The 22,188-nt window shown below is 33.0% G+C and overlaps 2 protein-coding genes across 2 annotated transcripts in view; both read left to right on the top strand.

Annotated features, from left to right (window-relative positions):
• The window catches only part of LOC106126915 (uncharacterized), a 28,471-nt gene extending 11,057 nt beyond the window's left edge, over positions 1–17,414 (top strand). Inside the window, exons 2-13 of the mRNA XM_013324829.1 lie at positions 4,494–4,667; positions 6,115–6,230; positions 6,312–6,400; positions 7,369–7,487; positions 12,451–12,752; positions 13,529–13,620; positions 14,129–14,287; positions 14,657–14,768; positions 14,870–15,039; positions 15,420–15,568; positions 15,791–15,889; positions 16,523–17,414. Coding sequence (XP_013180283.1) covers positions 4,494–4,667; positions 6,115–6,230; positions 6,312–6,400; positions 7,369–7,487; positions 12,451–12,752; positions 13,529–13,620; positions 14,129–14,287; positions 14,657–14,768; positions 14,870–15,039; positions 15,420–15,568; positions 15,791–15,889; positions 16,523–16,664 — 1,723 coding nt within the window. The 3' untranslated portion in view covers positions 16,665–17,414. The remainder of the gene's footprint in view (positions 1–4,493; positions 4,668–6,114; positions 6,231–6,311; positions 6,401–7,368; positions 7,488–12,450; positions 12,753–13,528; positions 13,621–14,128; positions 14,288–14,656; positions 14,769–14,869; positions 15,040–15,419; positions 15,569–15,790; positions 15,890–16,522) is intronic.
• A 300-nt stretch (positions 17,415–17,714) lies between these two features.
• LOC106126546 (zinc finger protein 277) lies at positions 17,715–20,379 on the top strand. Its single transcript, XM_013324262.1, has 2 exons — positions 17,715–18,244; positions 18,770–20,379. The coding sequence occupies exons 1-2, from the start codon at positions 17,992–17,994 to the stop codon at positions 19,825–19,827; spliced, it is 1,311 nt and encodes a 436-aa protein (XP_013179716.1). The 5' UTR covers positions 17,715–17,991; the 3' UTR covers positions 19,828–20,379.
• The last annotated feature ends 1,809 nt before the right edge of the window (positions 20,380–22,188 follow it).

The following is a 22,188-nucleotide window of genomic DNA, read 5'->3' as shown; positions in this document are numbered from 1 at the left end:
TACTTCCTACTAATATTATAAATGCGAATGTTTAGATGGATGTTTGTTTGATGGTATCCCCGGAACAGCTCTGAAAGAACGCATAGGCCTCTAATTATGTTTTTTATTCCGCGCGGACAGAGCCGCGGGCGACAGCTTGTTTAAGTCTTATATAAAGAGGAGAATTAAAAAGTATTAAAAATCTAAATAATGTTAGTAATAATATGGAATACAATAATACTCTTTTGATCTTAAAACAAGAAGCCATAACTGTATAAGGTACCCTATGATTCAGTATTACGTGTTATCTCCATGAGTCATTAATTCAACGATTTAAAGAATATATCACCTGAGGTAAAAGAGACAATAAAGGGCGATAAGTAAAAAATATTAAGAAGGAACAGAAACTGTTATAAAAAAATACAATAATATTTTACAAATAAATAGGCGAATTTAGGACCTCCTACTTTCGGTTAAAATGTAGTATAACCATTTGTCTGCAGTGAGTACAGTCCAAATATGTCATTTATTTCGTTCGTTTTGTTCGTCTATGTTTCGATTATTATTTATTATCGAAATACTTATTTCCAGTTTAACATAAATACTTGTTACTTAGCAAATAGTTTTCAACTTTCGTTAAGATGTTCGAACTAAAACGAAGTTACTCGAGAAGTGCTTACAATTTTCTTTTTATGTAAGTTCGCAACTTAAGCTCTTTTTGTAAAAGTGGTGTAAGTTACAAGTTGAAAACTACACAACAAAATATTACTTAGGTAATAAATTTCCTAGAAATAAATAAAATATCACAACATTCAATAAAAACATCTTTTTTCGTGAATTTTTATAAAAACCATCAAAATTACCATCATTCAGGAGCCCTCACAAGCACCCGCAAGACTAGACGCGTCAGCCAAAGTTTAATCGATGCGAAAAAATAGAACAAAAGTTTAGTTTATAAACCTATAATCTTTAAGCCTTTCATAAAAACTTAAATTCAACGACAATCTAAGTTTGGTGAATATGTTTTTATCTACGATCCTTGAGGGTACATTAAAACTTTTTGGTACCAATCTTAGAGTTTTTGTGTAAAGCTTTCGTGAACCTGTAAGTGTTTTAACTTTAGTTAAAGTTTAGACTTTTAAGTTCTTTTGTCATAATGTGGCAAATGAGCAGCCGCTTGAAATCGCTCAAATAGCGAAGAGACCGTTGCCCATAGACATACGCAATTGCATATGCGTTGCCTACCTTTAATCGACAGAGGAGAGGATGCACCGAAAGAATATGTTTTTATGCATCCTCTCATCCGGAAACCCCACTTCCACTTCTCATCATTTCCTTATTAGCAAAAGGGTGGGAAGGGAAAGAGGATTAAATTACATTAAAATATTTATAGTAGAATTCAATGGAAATGAGAAATAATAACAAAATAAAATAAACAATTTTACCTTTTTAACTCTGTAATTCCAGGCTTATTAAAACAGACGTGTATTTTCCATTTTGTTGAAACACAGATCCAAAATAAACCTACAGACAATAACACATTGTCAATTCGAGATATGATTTGTATATATAATTTGTCATTTCCATTGAATTCAACTATACTTCGTCTAATCGTACTAATATTATAAATGCGAATGTTTAGATGGATGTTTGTTAGAAGTATCATTAGAACCGCTGGATGGATAGCGCTGAAATTTAGTACAGATGTAGCAGATAGCCTGGAAGAACACATAAGCTACTAGGTTTTGTTTTAATTCCATGCGTAGATTTTACACACGTTTAATAATACAACATCGTACAGAATACAACATGAGATATGATGTAGAAGTCTGGAAAAACATATAATTTGCTGTTTTATGGTTGAAACAACTATGGAAACATACTGAGATACCTAAATAAAAGAAATATGTACGTTACCGTATTTCCTTTATAGAACAGTTATTTAAATATATACGTCCAAAATTATTTAAATGGTTTTAGTAACGTATTTTTTCTCCATTTTCATTACGAAAATTTCGTGACGTCATCGCGGGATTCAAATTTTAAATTCATTTGAAAGTAGCACAAGTTTCGACGTAACTAACTGACGTCATATTGCTATCTCATTTTATTAAGGAAGACTGAGAGGGACGACATATGTTTTTAGTACTTGTATTTCACTGATAACATACTGATACGTTGCAAATTATGGTATTAAAAAAAATCTTTATTTTGTTTTTGTCACATTATACAAAGGAGGTTTTAATGTATTGAGCCAGTTAATTATAAGTTGCTTGTTACGAAACATGCTTACGTGTGGAAACAGATTCACAGGCTAGGTCCACTGGGAGCTAATCTTTTAACTGTCAAACGTAAGTAGAAGTAATAAAGGAGACAAATTGATAGTGGCGTGTGCCATCTAGTAATTAATGTCTGCAACGTTAGTACTTGGACAATATTAACTATGCTAGGTATTTGCAAAATCTTGTTTATTATGACAAAAAAAATGTAATAATAATAAAAATATTAATCGTATTTCCTAGAATTGTATTTGACCGAGGAGAGGACGTATACGTAAGGGATATATCCTCTTCCTGTGCAGCCCCTACTCCTTCGATTAAAGGTTGGCGACGCATGTAACTGCGAATGTCTATGGGCTGCGGTCGCTTCGCTATAGCGGCGAATTCAGGTGGTCGCATGTTCGTATAACACACACATACACGCAAACACTTTATGATATAAAAAAAAGTTGACTTGTTCATAAATAAAACGGGATGTGAAGGATCTTCTTATATACAATCAAAATTATATGTGTGTATGTGATTAGTCGAATAGTTAACTGATTTCTTGATTAAATTGTGTTCTAAAGTCTGTGAAATAGTTATCGCGACTTTTATTGTTATCTCGTTATTTTAAAAGGAAATGAAAGGGATCACAATAGACATATAATTTTACATATGTAATTTTTTCTCAGATAACTTTAACACTGCTAATTGTGTAGTAATTGTGTAAAATTAGGAGCGTCGGTGGCTCAGGGGTCAAGCACTTGACTTGCAATCTGCAGGTCCTGGATTCGAATCCGGCCATGTACCAATGAGTTTTCTATTTACATATGTATACATTTATCCGGCGTTCTTACGGTGAAGAAAAACATCGTGATGTTCCACATATCTGAGAAGAAATTCTATGATATGTATGAAGTCAACCAACCCGCACTGGGCCTGCGTGGTTGACTATGGCCTAATCACCCTTAACTTAGGCTAGGCTCCGAGCCCCTCGGTGGGGACGTATAGTGAGCTGATGATGATGTATAGAATTAAGATTACTTCTCATTCATGTTACAGTAACATAAGATGGGTTTTAATATGTTTAAATAAATAACTAATTAAAATAAAATTTAATGAAGCGCCATTTTAATGAATGAAGTGGCCATATGTTTACAATAAAACTTCGTTATTGCTGCGATCGCCGACGTTGGGGGCGCTGCGATCGTAAACTCAGCGACCGTCAGACTCATAAAATTAATAGATAGAAGTTAATTTCCGCGGGATATTTGTTATTGTAATTAAAACTTTTATTACCTTCGAACTTATTTTAAGTAAGAAATAAATTGAAAATGCGCATGCGCAATCTTCTATAGCGTTAGGCAAACGCATGTTCACTTATTAAGATTCTAATAGAACTTATTTTATTGAGAATCGACGACGATCGAACATCATTTATTTAATTATTTACATTATTTACGCTTTTATTTTACTATAATATTTTTATATAATAATATTATAAATATGAATGTTTAGAACTATGGATGAATGGATGGATGTAAGTTTAAAGATATCTCCGAAACGGCATAACGGATCTCTCTGAAATTTGGCATAGATGTAGAACACAGTCTGAAAGAACACATAGGCTACTAGTTAAGTTTTTTTTTAATTCAACACCGGTGGAGTCGTGGGCTATAGCTAGTTATTCTATAAAGGTAATATTGGTATTAAAATCGATAGCAAATCATTCTAATACAATGTAAAAATTCAAAGCAATCACAAAAGTTACACATAATTCTATTTCTATCCGATAATAGTATGGATCTGAAATGGAATCGTTGTTTATGGCCTCAAATAACACTCCAATGGACGTCGGGTAACCGAAGCTATTGTTCAAACCTCTAAGTGTTCGGAAGCGAAGCCACGCACATTGTACTTCGATCAACGGTTTAATGGGTACGAAATAAATGCGAATCGTTTTGGGAAGCAATTACGTTGTTGCCCATCATCTGATATACAACTTCGTTTTTGTTAATGTTTGATCTATTAAACATTATATTTAAATCTTCGCATATTAAGTGTACACATATTGTGGTGACCATCCTGTTATTTTCCCAGGAACCAGATGAATATGTTTCTTAATTATAAGTCTTTTCAAACATCTTGTAGGCTCAAGGTCATGCTTGCTGCGCTACACCTACTCTGTGCAGCGTTGTAATGGTCTGAGCGGCCAAAACATTTGAAAAATACTATACTAATTATTTGTTATAGGAACATGAGCAGTCTGAGTACACGTCTTGCTGTACTAATTGCACTGCAGGCAGCGGGCGAAGGGTTGGCTGCCCCCAGCGTGCTTGTCACTCGTCTCCGCTCCAGGATCGACCGCCACTGGCTGCCCATAGACAATCAGACGCTCTACAAGTTGGACAGAGGAGAAAGCAAAAGGTAGAGCGTTTCTTAAATTACAAAAGACTAAAAGATACTTCTTCTTAGTGTTTTTCAAGTGCCAAGCTATAGATTGACATCGGTTTCACTTCGTTTTGTAATTTATCAAGCAGAATAACTTTTCAAACTGAATTTGTTTGAATATTATTATAAATATTTTTAATTTAATTTTTTAAATAGAAGCAGATATTTGTTAATTTATTAATATTTATTGTACCTATCCAACTAAGCTTTAGGCTTGTGGATTCGAACTCTCGACCACGTGATCGGAAAACGGTACCCTTAACCATTAGGCGATTATTACGAAAATTGATATTATATAATATTTATTATTATTATTATTAATTAGTTCTATAGTATATGAAAATGTACTTATGTAAAATATTTGATTTTATATTATAATGTGACCGGTCAAGCGAGTTCATTTATTGAATTTCAAATTATCAAAATTTAATATCAAACTCAAGACAGTCTAATATTATTTGGTATTATCATAGAACTGAAAACAATTCAAGAAGTTTAAGATTAAGAAAAGTTTTAAACCACTGGGACTTTTTTGCATGTAAAATGTTTGCAGATACAATAAAATAATATTAGGCTATTTGAAAGACATTGGAGATTTTTGTAGAATTTTGTAGAGTACTAGGAACTTAGGAACTTTTTTTATAAGATAAATAAAAACTATCTTTATCTTTATCTCTACTAGGATCTCATAATCTCGTTCGTTAGACAAATAAGCATCAAATACTACTCTCTCCTCTGTCTCTTTCTCCCTCTCTCTCTCTGTGTACTACTCTGCTTACTTTACTTCTATATTCTCTGAGATCCTGGTACTTTTTTGGTCGAATCAACAATAACAGCACTAGTGCGCGTCGTTTTTTAAAAAAACAACGTCGCATCGGTTTAACGACCGACGATATTTCTTATAAGTGCTATTTATTGATTCTTATTGTTTCAAAAATAGTAAATCTCGCACGTGCCAAGTTTATAAGTGTTCAAACTTGTTCAGTATCTTATACCATGTATGATGCGTAAGTACTAGGATCTCAAAGCTCCATATAAAGGCATAAGCAGCGAGCGTGTTAAGGACGTATTCCGTGCAAAGGGTTATATAGGAGTATTGCCCTTCATTTTTCGAGACGATCCTTTCATAGTATAACTAGATCCTTAGGATTTTAACTACCATTTTGATACATATGACTTGGTTTTGTTTACTTCAAATCAAACTCGGATTGACGCAGAACTTCGCCGACTTTAAAGATTTGTTTTGTTTTTCTTTTCAAGGTCATTTTAATCTAAACACTTTTTGAAATTATATTATTTCAAATAACGAAAAGTGAAACCTATTTCATTCTACAAATCTTATTGAATAGAAGATTATTAATTGCCTGTGGTGTTCAAAGTCCTGTTATTTTTGCGTCATGTAACAGAATTAATTTGTTTCCAGCCTCGAGTTAAACACATCACTAATACCAGAGTCTCATGTCTACATCACCATCAGCCCCTGCTCGTCATCATTCCACTGGGGCCTGTACAGAGGAAGTTCAGGGGACAATGACGGAGGTAAAAACGACGACTTGAGTGAATCATTCTTTAAATGAAAAATATATTTCAAAATTATTAAAATTTTATTATCTTTAATAGGAAATCTAAGTCTTCTAGAAGAATACGAGGGGACGGATGTGAAAACATTATCAGTACTTATACGACATCAAGAAAAATATATCTTACAGGTACGAGTATTTTGTACAATTATTTTTAATAAGCTGATACACCACCATCATTCCTAGAGGGTACTGACCAAAGTTACACGGTGTAATGTAACATGTTACACTGCTACATGCTTATGTACAGTCAGTTCGTAGTGTTACAGGGAAATCTGCGGAGCTAGACAATCTATTGAACTGACAATAACTTTCGATAAGTCATGTGATAGTCGCCCGTCAGTTACATACATTTTGAAGTTTGTTATAGAATCGCTTAGTAGCGAATGCACTTTGTGTGGCCCCTGAGAAAGCGATGAGTCGCTTGATATACATAATTCCTCGTAACATTACACCGTGTAACGTCGGTCAGTAACATCTTAAGAAGCAAACATCTATATGTAAATATTTGTATATTTGATTGCTTTTAGATGATACAGACTACTTTTTTTAATTCAAAAACATTTACATTTATAGCATTTAATTGATTACATTATTGCTATGTTTACACCTTTATAAGGTAGTTGTGAGCTTAGCCAACACTTTATTTACTAAGCATTATTTATAAACTGTAACTCGGTCATTGAAGTAATGGAATTAAAGCTAACTACATTTTTCGAGCTGCAATTTAATAAACTTTTTCTTAATGCTCACTGATAATAAACTGGTTTATATTATTTCTTAATAACTAACGTGAAAAAGAAATCGTAACAAGTTTTGTTTGTTTTAATTAGTTAACTAATTAATTATCATTTTGTATTTGTTCAGTATTGGATAACTAATATTCCTTATTTTACTAATAAAATAACACTGGTTAAATCGTGGCACAAGTCAACATACATAATATGTTTAGTACCAGGATAGCATCAATTGCAAGTGGTGACATTAGTCTACCGCTTTGTTTTGAATGGAATAAGATAAATAGAAGATTTTTGTCTCAGAAAACCTCGGTTACAGCAGTCATAGTTTTTAGTTAATTATTATTTGTTTTCCTATAGTTATCATCATCTAATGGTGGAACAGTGGCGGTGAGCGTGCGAGGCGAGTCAACGAGACGGGTTCGGTTGCGGCTACGCGTGCGATCGCGACGCAGGCTCTCGGCCAATTGGGATCCAAGGTAAGTAAAACCTTTAATATTGAATTAAAGAGTCTTAACCAAACAAAGACAACACGTATAAACTGCCTTAGGTATTGTTTAGTTGTGCGTTTCGCTTAGTGAACTCATCATCATCAGCTCACTATAAGTCCCCACCGAGGGGCTCGGAGCCTACCCTAATTTAGAGGTGACTAGGACATAGTCAACCACGCTGGCCCAGTGCGGGTTGTTTAACTTCACATATATCTTTGATTTTCTTCTCAGATATATGCAGGTTGCATCACGATGTTTTTCTTCACCGTAAGAACATCGGATAAATGTACATATGTAAATCGGAAATAGAAAAACACATTGGTACATGACGGGATTCGAAACCAGTACCTGCAGATTGCAAGTCAAGTGCTTAAACTCCTGAGCCACCAACGCTCTCGTAAACTCCTACCTTTCAATATTCCAACCATAGCTATATAATCTATGGATATCACAACCGGACCACATATCCAAAAAAACCTCTGACGGCCTATTGGGATAAATTTCCTCAGTGTTACCATTTTCAATACAAAATAACATTTCGAAAATCGATTCCCAATTAGACGTCAAATTTGTACAAAGCACTCAGTCCTCGTCTATAGGTTTTATATCTTTGATTCCAATATTTGAAATTGGATATCCCACAAACTACAGAATGAATAAGACATACTTAATTATAATAAAAAGTTTACAGGAGACAAGTGGTATCATTTTAATATGCTGTATTAAAGTCAGTTTTCATAATATTCAAAGTTGTTCGTTAGTTCCAAGTTGCACTACACTAAAGGTCTGGAAAAAAAATAATTCAAAGACTATAAATAATACAATTACTAACAGCATTTACGCCAAGATGTATCTGTGAAAAACATAGCTCATTAAATCTGGAAGACAGGCCATGTGTCAAGAAATCAAAGCAACGACGCACAAGATGGATAAGTGCGTGTCCTGTAGCTTATTAATCTGTGGCAACTGTAAACTGTGAGATCTCGATCCTAAATCACTGTTACCAGAACAAAATATCTCAATAAAAAGCTGTCAGTGCGGTAGCACCGTTAGCCATAACTCTCGCGAACCAATGCGACTCACTGTATGATCGTCACAAGAACGAGTATATATGAATTTATGATACGCCCTACATGGCATTAGATATATCTTTTAAAGGGTGAATTCACACAACTCAAATATATATATTTCTTATAACTGCCTATTCTCGACATATGTAGATACACTTTTATACTTATTTAATTTAAACGAACATTAGTATCACCGTAGGAACGCACAATAGGTTCTTAAGAGACTATGACTAAATAATAAGCTAGGAACATTTTTGAAATTCACTTGGAAGGGATTCCATAGCGAACTTCAAAAATGTATGGAACTGACGCGCGACAATTACGTGACTTATCGAAAGTTATTGTCAGTTCTATCCATAGAATAGCTTCGAAGCGAATGCACTATGTCTGTCATTTGGAAATACGTCTTTTTATTACTTAGAAACCGTTATCTGCTTTTACAAATATTATAAATCCTCTGTCCGTTTTATTACGTTACCATTGCTTTAAACTACGAAATAACGTTACGAACTAAAAAGTATACATAAAAGTAGCTACAGATTATTTCATTGTAAATATCCCCCTTATTCAGGAAAAATCATACCAATGTACTCGCGTCCCAACTTTGTAATGACTTACGCGAAGAGTCCACTGAACCTGCTTTCTGTTTTTCGCGTCCGCCTTATCGCGGTTACAACTTGACCATTTAAGGTTAACTAATTGGTCAAGCTTAGCAATGGAATCTAACAATAACACCGATTTCAACTTATACACCGCTTTAAACTATAAAATCTTATATTTCATATTTACCGATATCATATAAAAGAATGAGCTAATTATTAAAAAACTTAAATTATTTAAACTTTCTTGACACATTATTATAAACTCCCCCGCGACACCGAACCGAAAAAAGAAGCTTAATAAGTAGGCTATATGTTGTTCCAGACTATGTTCAAAATCTATGGCAAATTTCAGTGAGATCCATGCCGCAGTTTTGGATATATGTACCTTCTAACATACATCCATCCATCTATCTAAACATTTGCATTTATATAATAATATTAATAATAAATAAAATATATGAATGTATGAATGTTTGTAGGTATTTCCCTAACGGCAGTTTGAATCCCGCTGAACTTAAACAAATGTAAAACATAGTCTGGAAGAAAACGTAGACTAATATATATTTTTTAATTCCGACGAAGTTACCAGACAACTAGTAAGAAAAGAAATCCATTTGGAGTATCCACATAACGTTTAAGTAAAATACTTACATTAAAATATTAATTTGTAAATATTCATTGATACAGTTACGAAACCGGTGAGACTAAAGGTGCAATAAAATCAATTAAGTACATATTACGAACGTATTGTAACTTGTCGGTCTGTATAATTATACACAAATCGTCCTTATAACTCATCGCGACTATATGTAGCGAATACCACTCGCTGGCTTAAATAGAATAAACACTAACTATAGGCAAGCTTCATTCCATCAACTTTTTGTGATGTTGCATCCGTATGAATTGAAAATGTAATAGCAACTTTATTACTATTACATCAAAGTTGAATTTTGCTCGATTCAATAATAACCCTGAACTAAGGATTGGAACTGTTAATCCAAATAGTGATTTATTCTGGAAGATCAAGTTATTTTATTACATTAATGAAATGTTTTCACTATCAAACGGTTTTTATATCTTTTTAAAGTAAATCTTATGCTCTTTTACGAAAACCAAATTTAATTGAAGAGACCAATCACTCATACCAATTGAGCGTCGGTGGATCAGGAGTCAAGCACTTGACTTACAATCTGCAGGTCCTGGGTTCCAATCCCGCCATGTACCAATGTGTTTTTCGATTTCCGATTTACATATGTACATTTATCCGACGTTCTTACGGTGAAGGAAAACATCGTAATTCAACCTTCTCATATCTGAGAAGAAATTCGAAGATATGTGTGAAGTCAACCAACCCGCACTTGGCCAGCGTGGTCGACTATGGCCTAATCACCCTTAACTTAGGGTAGGCTCCGAGCCCCTCGGTGGGGACGTATACTGAGTTGATGATGACCAATTACTCAAGTTCTTCTCAATTGAAATGTTAAGAGACTTAACAATACTTTCTTCGTAGAAATCATTCAGGAATTATTTGAGTTTAGTTTTTATATTAATCTGGATTCAACTTTGGATTCGATGCACAGGTACCCCGATACTTTATTCTTGTGATCAATTTTTTGTCTATGCAAATTAGAAAAACGGTAACAAATAAGCCGCTAATGAGTTACAACTGTTACAAATTATTGTCTCTGGTCGTAATTAGTATTGATGTCGCAGCATATAATTATACAAGCAATTAAAACAATCGCGGCCTCCTTTACATCATTCTTCTACATCTAGTAATTGTCTGGATGACATCAAATTAAGTCCAAATGGTGATAACTTAACCATTTACGTAACTTGAAATACACGCTTAATCGATTTAAGTTTGTTTTTGTACACCCTATAAGGGCACTTACAAACTGTGGAATATATTTCTAATTGCTTTCTATTTAAAGGTCTATGGTTCTGGTAATAATGGGTACTCTTACAAATTACGATTTCAATTGTTTTTTTCATAATAACGCCGGCGTAGACCTAACGCAACGCATACTCTTTCAAATTCCCGATTTAAATTCCACATAGTGCGCTCGTCCTCGTAGACAATTTAAAAAAAAAGTCAATGAAAAACAAAGTGAAGAAACATTGAAAAATTCCAATCTCGATTAGGTATGGACGACTTTTTCAAAAGTATCGGACCCGTATACTGTAATCGGTTAGAGTCATCTTACCTTTAACGTATTTCAATAGGATTTTCGAAACGCCTCGCGTTTCTACAGCGGGTAACACTAGTGTTCGCTATCCGACATAGAAATTTATAATTGGCCCTTAAGCAGTTATTTATATAATTGCGACATCGATTTTTCTCGTGCCTACGTTCAGTTATTCTAATGGCCTTTAATCGACGAATCTTTTAATCTGATTATTAGCAATGTTAACATGCTCGTTAGACTCTCTCCCTGCCTCGCTTGCATCCCAAAATGTGGTGGGGCCAGGTTTCCTAATCCGTCTCTTCCATTTCACTCTGTCTATATCTTCTTCTGAGACTAAGCACTCACTCATGTCTTTTACCGCGTATATCCGTCTCGTTTTGGGTTTGTCTCTGAATCTGCGACCAGGGAGGGAAAGTTGTAGTGCCAAATCAACGCAGTCCTGCGGCCTCTTCTTTACATGACCATACTATGATATGCTCTTAGACTATCTATCGTAATTTATCTCTATCGTTGACAATATGGGACTTGTTTATTTTGTATTTTTATGGCCCTTGATCAACCTGTTCCACCAATGAATACAATCCAACTAAAACAATGTATGTCAGGTCAATAAAAATAACAATACTATCTTTGCTGGTTTTGTCTTCAATTATGTGTATCACTTAATCGTTATAGCTATCGTCATTTTACTTTTTGCAATCATTTATCGACCTAGCTGCCGACCGCGACTCCGTACGCACGGAATTAAAAAAAAAACTTAATAAGTATCTTGCGTTTTCTTCCCGACTATGGTCAACATCTGTGCCAAATTTCATCAAGATCCGTTGAGCGGTTCCAAAGATATAAACATCAGTTCAACCGACAACTAATTTTATAGTTTTCAGTTTATAAAAGTTTTGAAACCAATTAATATTATATTTAAAGAAAATAGTAAAAAAGCAAAGTTATCCCAAAAACACATAGCTTATAACCATCATCAATTTTGCGTAAGTTAGAGTCTTATGATTGTAAATTAAACAGTTTTCTCGTGATTATATTATAAATCAATTTTTCTCAAGTACGTATATTAAAGAATAATTTTTATTCGCAGTCCAATAGATCCGCAATCAACTACATACTGCGTCGTTGCATCACACAGAAAGAACTACACGTCACTCTGCGCTGCCCAAAGCGATGTCAGAGCGAGTCGTTCAGAAAATAAAGCGTCTCGTTTCAACTCCGAAGAAAATAGATCGAATCCAGATATGGATAGCTCGAAGCAACGGGATCGTTATAGCAATGCTACCCATCACAGTACTTCAGTTGAAGCGGACAACAAAGTAGAACTGGACATAGATGGATTTAACATTTACGAGGGCAACTTTAAAAACATTTATAGAAGGAAAAAGTTCGGTAAGTGACATATTATTGCTTTATGAAATAAATACATAATAATTTAATAGTATGTAAGGTATTCCAAGGTTTCGGATGAAAGAAGATTGCATGTAGCTAAAATGCGTATGCTAAGATGGATGTGTGGTGTGACAAGGAAGGATAAAGTTAAAAATGTGTATATTAAAGGAAGTTTGAAAGTAGCGCCAGTGATCGAGAAATTGAGGAGTAAAAGATTAGCGTGGTTTGGACATGTTATGAGGAGGGATGATGATGATATAATCAAAAAAGTAATGAGATTGAATGTGGATGGCTACAAGGGTAGAGGAAGACCAAAAAAAGTATGGAATGTCTGCGTGAAAGAGGATATGCGTAAGAAGGGGGTAGACTCGAATATGACGGCTGATAGAGATGTATGGAGGAGTAGTACATGCTGTGCCGACCCTCGATAGGGATAAGGGCAGGTTGATGATGAGTATGTAGTTTAGAATTTTCATACCATTATACCTAGCAGTAAAAAAATCTATAATAAAAATATATATAGGTAACATTTAAGTAATAACTAAAAATTGAGCTTCGATCGTATTACATAAGTGTCTTATGTTATATATAAAATCCTCGTATCAGAATGTAAAATTTAAATAAAAATTACCGTACTCCTTTGATATACATATTCAGTAGTTCTGAGAATCGGCTGATATCTATTTTTTAATCCCACGCGGATGGAGTTGCCCTATGGTATAATATAATTTACGCCGTCGTTCGAATCATTTCAAATTAAGTATCAATTATTTTAGGTCGAAGTACAAAAGTAAGCAGTGAAGATCCGCTGATAGCTTGCGTCGGCGACAGAACTCATCATGTCATTGAAAATTTGGATCCAAGTGTAGTAAGCATCAAAGACATACTACTCTCTTTCATTATCATTTTTTTTTAATTCATAACTCAATCGTCGGTGTCTTACTTTCACATAAAAACTTACAATAATGAAAATAAACCAAATCAAACCGCTACAACGAAGGGAGCGTATCATCTTTTCAAAGGCTGGCAACGCATCAGCGGTCTCTGGTGGTGTTACAGACATGGGCGTCGATGAACACCTTCGTGTTTCCAATGCTCGTTTTCTTTATTTAATATAAAGAAATAGCCTATTTATAGTTCATTTAGATATCGGCTTAAACTTTAAGATAATAACGAACCAACTAGTTGATTATTTTAGACATTATTAGTTAGAATCATTTGGCGCGAATTGCGTGCTTTCGTTACCAAAGACAAGTGTCAGAATGATTAGTGAGGGGACGTAAACGTTGACATTTTAGTAAGGCTAGTGTTGCGCCGGTACACCGACACAGTGTCGGATTTTTCTTCGTAACTATAACAATATATTGTTTTTATAGACATATTTCGTGAGTATATTTGGTGTATCAAGAGACAGACGAGCTGGGTCTCTCCTAGCCACAGGCACCGTCCGACCTCGAACCTCCACCGCAAAGAGACTGCGCGAAAATATTCCCTTGAGAAATGAAATTAAAGGAAAAACTGTTTACTATTTCAAGGTGAGTATGATTAAAAAATTCTTGGCAACATTACTGACGGCAAAGAGATAATTAAGACATTAAGATTTTATTGAAGTTTATTTAATGTAGATATAAAAAACAAATAAAGATTAACTTACGACTTAGGGTCCTTCAAGAAGAGAGCTTATCACTATCTCAAAGGCCGGCAACGCATCTACGGTTCCTCTGGTATTGCTAATGTCCATGGGCGTCGTTGAACACTTCGGTGTTCCCGCTGCTCGTTTGCTCCCTTCTGTTATAAAAAAAAATGATTTAAACTAACTCCACTAATTTTTAATTCCGAAAAAAGTCTGTATTTAACTTTGTTTTAAAAAAATATTGTTTTTTACTATGGTTTACATTTTACAGGCAGGTGTAGGAGTGGGGGGCGGGATTTGGGTGTCGATTTCTTCTTGTGGAGGAGCAGTCGATGTTGAAGTCTTGGTAAAAGGAAAGAGGCTGTACATGGCTAAGAGCATAGGTATTATACCAAATAAAAAAGTCGTTTAAACTGGACACTTTACTATACATAATTGTACCTATTTTATTATCTAATCTAATCTAGCGTTCTTTTAACAACAGAACCACATTCGAAATTTTTCGTGGCTGCACCAATGATGACGTCATCCATTCAAGAGACCAGTGACGAAGATTCGGTGCAATTTGACTCCAGTTCGGAGGAATTCAAACTACGTTACGTTATACGTGTTGTACCCAGCAAATGGAATAGAGATGAAATTGTTAATGTCGAGGTAATATTATAGTTCAGACAATAAACAAAACGTCAATTTATTTTACAAGACCTGAATTAAACTTCCGATTTTTCACCTTTACTAAAATATGTTAGCTATTATATATTTTTAATAGTGCGACGAAAAGTTTACAAATTTTTAATCTATTTATTTCATAATACGAGACAACTAGAATTAAAATATTACATTAAACAAATAAATTAATAACCTTCCTCATTTGGGTATTTGTAATGTTTTTCCGTAACTTTTTATTTTGTAACATCTTTAAATAACCGGATAGTGGATTTCAGATATGTTAGAACCCGTAGCTTTAAGCGGCTATAGAAAATACAATCTTTAATCTTAAAAAAATAATTAAATATAATATTTAATTTTTCTAGTTGGTAACCTCGACAACCAGATGGGGAATTAGTTCACCTGAGCTATTTGACGAAGGAGGTATAGTGAGAGAGTTGCGGCCACGTCGATCTTGCAAGTCTGTTGATATCGCGTTCCTTCCAGCAATGCATAACGCTACGAATGCTATAAGGTAAACTGTCTGCCTCTACAATAATAACTAGATTAAAAAATCAGCTTTAAAACATTAAGACAATGTTTGATAAGGTCGTAAAATAACCTAACATAACCTAACACGAGGATATTCTTGAGTTTATTGCAAAGCTTTCTTTTCTGAGCTCCAGAGTAATTAGTATCTCATTGCTACGAATAAAGAATATCTGTATTATTACTTTATCTATTTTTTATATTACAGATATTGTATAGTGGCACGGGAGAGTCCAAGCAAAGAAAACATCTGTGTGTCCACAAGGAGAACAAAAGCGCAATGTGTAAATCACATGCAAAGAACACCGTACGTATTCATGATTTTCATAAAATTTACAAGGTTTTTTTCTTTATTTTCTATACATTAATATTTGGCTAATTGCCAAAACAATTGTAGAGCGAAAGTCGTCGTTACTGAGAGGCTTAAACCTAGTCAAATTAATTATGTACGTAATTAGTTTAAAAGTATAAAATAAAAGTTAAAAAATAAATATTTCTTAGGTATGTGTGAACAATGAAGTTAGTTCGAAAGTCGAAATAATTCGGCTTCGAAGTCCCTCTAGACTCTAAAGTGATATCGAATATCCGAAAGGTGAACTTAATAAAGTTATCCACGTAGCTCCAAGTTTGAACTTAATCCAATAAACCTGTGCGCCGTGAGGTTCTTGCCACGACACCTAGACATTCCAACTTTACCAAATAATTTCTAATTTCGTAGTTTTTTCAATTAAGTACTCAAAGTAATTGTGTAGTCAAAAGTAAATTTGCGTAATTTTTAATACCTTATAAATTAACATAGCATGTTGCCAATTATAAAAATTAATGTTGCCTACAAGTTTGCCAGTATAAGAAAAGTATTTGCTATAAAATGTTTTTGTTTTTTTTTTTATTTGTAAAATTGTCTATGGTGAACGTTTAAAAATGATGAAAAATATTTCAGCGCAAGAGTGATAGTCAAGAAGGTGACAGGATTGAAGCCAGGAAGGAAATATGCTATTCAAGTTACAGCATCAAATAAAGGATCTTCGGTTCCGTACAATAACCTATATGTGGACACCAACGCGTCTTGTAAAGAAGACTAAAGTATCAACCACAATTGACATAGTTAAACAGTATTATATTTTGCTATAAAAGAGTTTTTTTTATTAAATTACAAATTCAGCAAACTCCAATGATTGTAATAAAACCTTTTTTTGCTGCTAGGTAAAAACTAAAGGTATTAAAACTTATGACAATTAGATTAAGATATAAATGAGTCGCCTGTATAATTATTTTTTTATCTTTAAGTAATTAGATGTATGATATTTTGTAAATATAGTATAAAGTAAAAAAATACTATAACCATGTAATTGAATTGGAACAAAATATTTTTTTTATTGAAGAATGTTCCACGCATTATGATCCGTACTGCTCTGTGTGTAGAACTTGAGAATTTTAATAAAGCTATTTTTTTTAAATAATCAAAAATATTCAATACGTTGGTCCTGTGAAGTTTGGTAATTCTTTATGTTACGAATACATAAATTTCAGTTTTTTTTTGTAAAAAATTAGAACGATATCTTTAACATGTATTTAATTTAGCATTTTGTATTTATTTTTTTAATTTGCCGGTAATTTTCTGAATCCTTTAATGTGAATAATGGGTTCTTTTTTTTATTATTTTTATTGTATAGTTAGAGTTAAAATTATATCAACATTTTGAAACAATTTTGGTTCTTAGCTTAAAACATACACATACCCATAGTGGCATTTATATATTAGAATTAAAATAACTGCATTCGCAAGTTCCTATTACTTTAATTGAGTTTAATTTTTAGAGAGTTTTAATAAAGTATGAGTTTTAATATAATTGGCTTTTTCATTTTATGTTAAAATATCTATTAAAATATGAGATTGATGATGTTGCCTTGGCGCAACACCATTAAAAATAAAATACTTAGTAACACAAGTTAAATATGATAAAGGTAAGGTGTAATGAAAGTAATGGAAAGGTTTACAACATACCTATTTAAGGCTTTTGAAAATGCAGCAAAGCTTTTTTGTAAAGAAAGTAATTTTATTTGATTTAGGTTTAAATCTTTTTGAGGGTAGGTAACATTGGATCTGTCTGTAACGTTATGAATCTATAATTGACCTTGAAATGTCAACGTCATGCCCAAAGTGCAAGATAGTGCGTTGTGAGAATATACACTTATTAATAAATAGTATTCGTAAGATAAATTCGCAAGACTAATCCAAAATCAGTGTCTCAGTGCCTATCTCTCCAACCGAGGATAAAACCAAAAATACTTGTCACCGGCCCAATCTGTAAAGCAAGAGCTGCAAACAAATAATCAATAATATTGAATTCCATAACTATACTAATACATCGAGTATTATTGAGCCGCATTGCCATTGTTGTATAAAAATATGGCAACAGGAGGTGAAAAACAATTTTTCGGACCCTTGACTTTACACCAACAGAGTAAAGTTGCAACAATTTTCAAGACAAATGAACCGAAACATTGTACGTGTATTTTATGTGAAGAAAAATTTGTTCTACCTGAGGAAGAACACAATTTACTCAATCATTTATTTGTATCACACCGTTTAGTAATCGCAGATGTCAATAAAATATCCGATTTCTGTGATTACCTTGTTTATTGGAGGTTGAGACTAAAAGGTTAGTTGTCAAACACATTATTAATAGACATACACACAATTTTAAAATCTACAATTAAAGTATAAAATAAAACAGCAGTTTCTACAACACAAGTTAGGATTGTAGATATAAAACAAAATCTTTCATGTATTTTTTTTAAACCTTATACTAGAAAAATTGTATATAAGTTTTCATATTACTGTATAGTACCAATATTTTATTAGAACTTATACATAGTTAAATCACATCAAATATATTATATATAAAAATATAATTACCGAATTTATATAAAACTGACAAATTAAATTCCTTAACCATAATTTTATAAAGTGTTACACTGATAAGGTATGTAGATATATAAGACATGGTACAGCCAAATCTTGCAATAAAGATGTTGAGAACACAGTAAATTTAAGAGTTAAACAAAGAACAATGATTACCCCTTATGTGATATTAGCTAGGGGGATAGCGAGAGAGAGTAACTGATTATTAAGAGATTTTTGTAGGTTTATTTGTTTGTTTTGTTCATAAAAAAATTCTTTACAGATCATGGTCTTCCATACTTTTGCACCACAATGTTGTTGGACAGTAAACCTGATGGTACTCCGTCAAGGAATGAAGAATATTATCTCTTAAGTGATATACATCCCGAAGACAAGGAACTTCGTAGCAGCTTACTGCAAAAAAGATTAGAAAAACTATTGGAAATACATGCTTTCGAACGAGAAGATGATAATTATAAACGAGAATGTTTATTTTGTCGGTGCCAGACAAATACAACAAGGGCTAGTTATTTGAATCACCTTTTTGAAAAGCATAACTTTTATGTTGCTAAACCAGAAAATTTAATCTTCGTGGATGATCTGATAGATTTTATAGCATTAAAACTAAAGAATCTACAGTGCATATACTGTGAGGGTGTGTTTAAAGATCGAACCATTCTCAAAGAACACATGAGAAAGAAGGGACATAAGAGAATAAATCCCTGTAACAAAAAGTATGATAAATATTTCCTAGTGAATTATTTAGGTGATAAACCAAAAACTATGAATCAAGCATGTAAAAAACACTATCATGAAGTACAAAAAACTAAACAATGGGCCAACAACGTATGTGACCAGGATTCAGATGTTGACAGCGATCCAGATTGGTCACAATGGACCGAAGAGAACGGACCATTAATCACTTGCCTAATCTGTGATCACAGTGAAAAAGAATATCAAAACATACTTGATCATATGGAACAAAAACATGATTTCTCATTCACAAAAGAAACTACTGGATTACTCTTCTATCACAAGATTAAAGTTGTGAATTTTATACGAAGACAGGTATATTTGAAGCAATGCTGGTCGTGTGATACAAAGTTTGATGATGCAAAGAATCTTGAAAAGCATTTAAAAGAAAAAAAACACTGGCACTTGCCTGAAAAGACATGGGATCAACCGGAATACTATTTTCCAACATATGAAGATGATTTGTTCCTATGTTTCATTAATGATGATAATGATAGCTGGTGGTCAAGTGATGATGAAGAAGCCACAAATAACATGATGAGTGATGATATATCTCGGGAAATGGCATTATCTGTTTTAAATGATTAAAAAAAAGCTTGTAACATTTTTAATCTCAATCTATTGTAAAACTATAAAAAAATGTTGTTTAGTGCAATAATATAAACTGTAGGCTTTCGGCTTTCTTTTAGAACATATTGTTCTATATCTCTGTTTTGTCAAAAGTAATGACAGGGATGATAATATGTTTTATATAGAGATTTTGGTCTCGGAAACTTACGGGAAGCAATATAGAGGTTGTGTTTGAATCCTAAACATTAATTTTTTAATGAACTATGTCTTTGCTTTTTAAAAGACAGGAGCTGTCAAACTCCCCTATGAAATATAAACGATCGATAAGTTTTAAAGTAGCTTTTATACTTGTTTTGCGTAAATTGTTGAGTCAATAGTTAATAAAGACTTCAATTTTATGTAAGCTTTAGTGAATGTTTGTCATCTTTACCCTACCCCCACGGTAAGTGGCGTAGTCTGTTTCTCTTTAGTATTAGTGTCCATTAATTGGATCACGAAAAAAAAATACATTGCTTGTAAACTTAACTTCATATTATATTCAACTTATAAAGGAATAATAAACTATAATCTGCATTAGTTTTGTTTTATTTACTTCCTATTACTACTAAATGGTAAGTCCATTTTGATCTGCATACGGTCACGATACGGGGGATAGTAGAATGGATGTTTTATTTTATAAGCAAAATATCGATACGTGCTTATTGCTATTAAATTATCAAAGGCGCTTAGTCATCGATGAGGACGACAGGAGACTAGCTTTGTGGCAATTTCCAAGTCTACTACCAGCTGTATTCGACTGTCTTCAATAAACCAAAATATTAAAAACATGGTCCTATAAATACAAAATGATTTTTTTGATCAGATGTTTGTTTCCCTTATTGTACAATATGTCAAACACTAAAAGACGGAAGCCATCTTTATTGAAATTTGAGACAAAAAAGGAAACAAAGAATTCGCTATTGGATAAATATCCTTAGGGGAAAGAATTTGTTTTTGTTATACGATATGAGGATAACAGAGGTATTTGTCACCATTGTTCCGTAACATTGAATGCAAATATTTAGTGGTGTAGAACGATATGAATATTTTATTTGTTTTACAATTTCCATTTTGATTCTAACATACTTATAATAATATTTATAATAAAAAGCTAATACTCAAGGTATGTAAGGTAAGTAATATAAGTAAAAACCTCTTAAGAACTATTTCAACTATATCTGGACTGAAGTTGGTTCGAAGGCTTTAAGAAGTTCAGTACTAAAACTATCTCAGGCATCGAATACTTTAATCAAAATTTATCTCAAGAACTGAAATATGAAAATATTGGAGGATAAATAATTAAATTTTATTGAATTTACCACTAAATTAAATCATCACCGAGGGGCTCGGTGCCTACCCTAAGTTAAGGGTGATTAGGCCATAGTCAACCACGCTGGTCAAGAGCGGGTTGGTTGAGTTCACACATATCTTTGAATTTCTTCTCAGACATGTGCAGGTTGCATCACGATGTTTTCCTTCATCGTAAGAACGTCGGATAAATGTGCATGTGTAAATCGGAAATCGAAAAACACATTGGTACATGGCGGGATTCGACCCTAGGACCTGCAGGTTGCAAGTCAAGTGCTTGACCCCTGAGCCACCGACGCTCTCTTTAAATTAAACACTTCAGATTTATTAAAGTTAATTTCCTTAAAAGGATGGATATCAAGCCCGGCTAATCTATAAAAGGTTGGTACAAATAGATTTGGCGTCATCAATTATTTTAGTTCTTTTTTCCTTCCTTTTCTTTGAGAAAACAAAATTATCAATATGTTTTTGGTAATGTACCTTATCTATAGTACCTTTGCTTTTATTTATTCATTAATTCATTCGTTGATTAAAAACAATATCATGAAAAAATATAACAATGGCCTTTAGTAAATGAAGGTTCAAAATTAAAAACAAAATCGAAACATCTACGTCACTTGTATTTTACATTTTAATATTGTAACTTGTAAAGTTAATTAGAATCATGACTGTATATTTTTGTTACAACCGTTTTGAACTTCTCAATTATTAGTTCAAACATTTTCCTTGCCTTATGAATTTCTCGTACGCTCTATTGGATGATATTAAATTAATTTTACAACGAAATAGCTATAATATTTGGTAAAATCTAAAATTCAAGAACAATATTTGACTACAAAATAGTTTTGATAGGATTTTAATATATCTAATCTTACTAATATTATAAATGCGAATGTTATTATGTCTGGATGGATTGTTAGAAGGTATCTCCAAAACGGTTACAAGGATCTCGATGATATTTGGCATGTATGTAGGACCAGTCTGAGAGAACACATAGACTACTAATTACGCTTATTTTTAATACCGCGCAGA

Source organism: Papilio xuthus, unplaced genomic scaffold, assembly GCF_000836235.2.
Source record: "Papilio xuthus unplaced genomic scaffold, Pxut_1.1 DF824992.1, whole genome shotgun sequence".
NCBI classification, from domain to species: Eukaryota; Metazoa; Arthropoda; class Insecta; order Lepidoptera; family Papilionidae; genus Papilio; species Papilio xuthus.
Note: the sequence above shows the minus strand (reverse complement) of the source record. Positions and strands in the feature narration are given on the sequence as shown.

Bases quoted from the DNA above. Each gene is read 5' to 3' on its own strand.
- LOC106126546 (XM_013324262.1), top strand. From the start codon at position 17,992: ATGGCAACAGGAGGTGAAAAACAATTTTTCGGACCCTTGACTTTACAC. The intron at 18,245-18,769 runs GTTAGTTGTCAA...AATTCTTTACAG, and splicing joins TTGGAGGTTGAGACTAAAAG to ATCATGGTCTTCCATACTTT.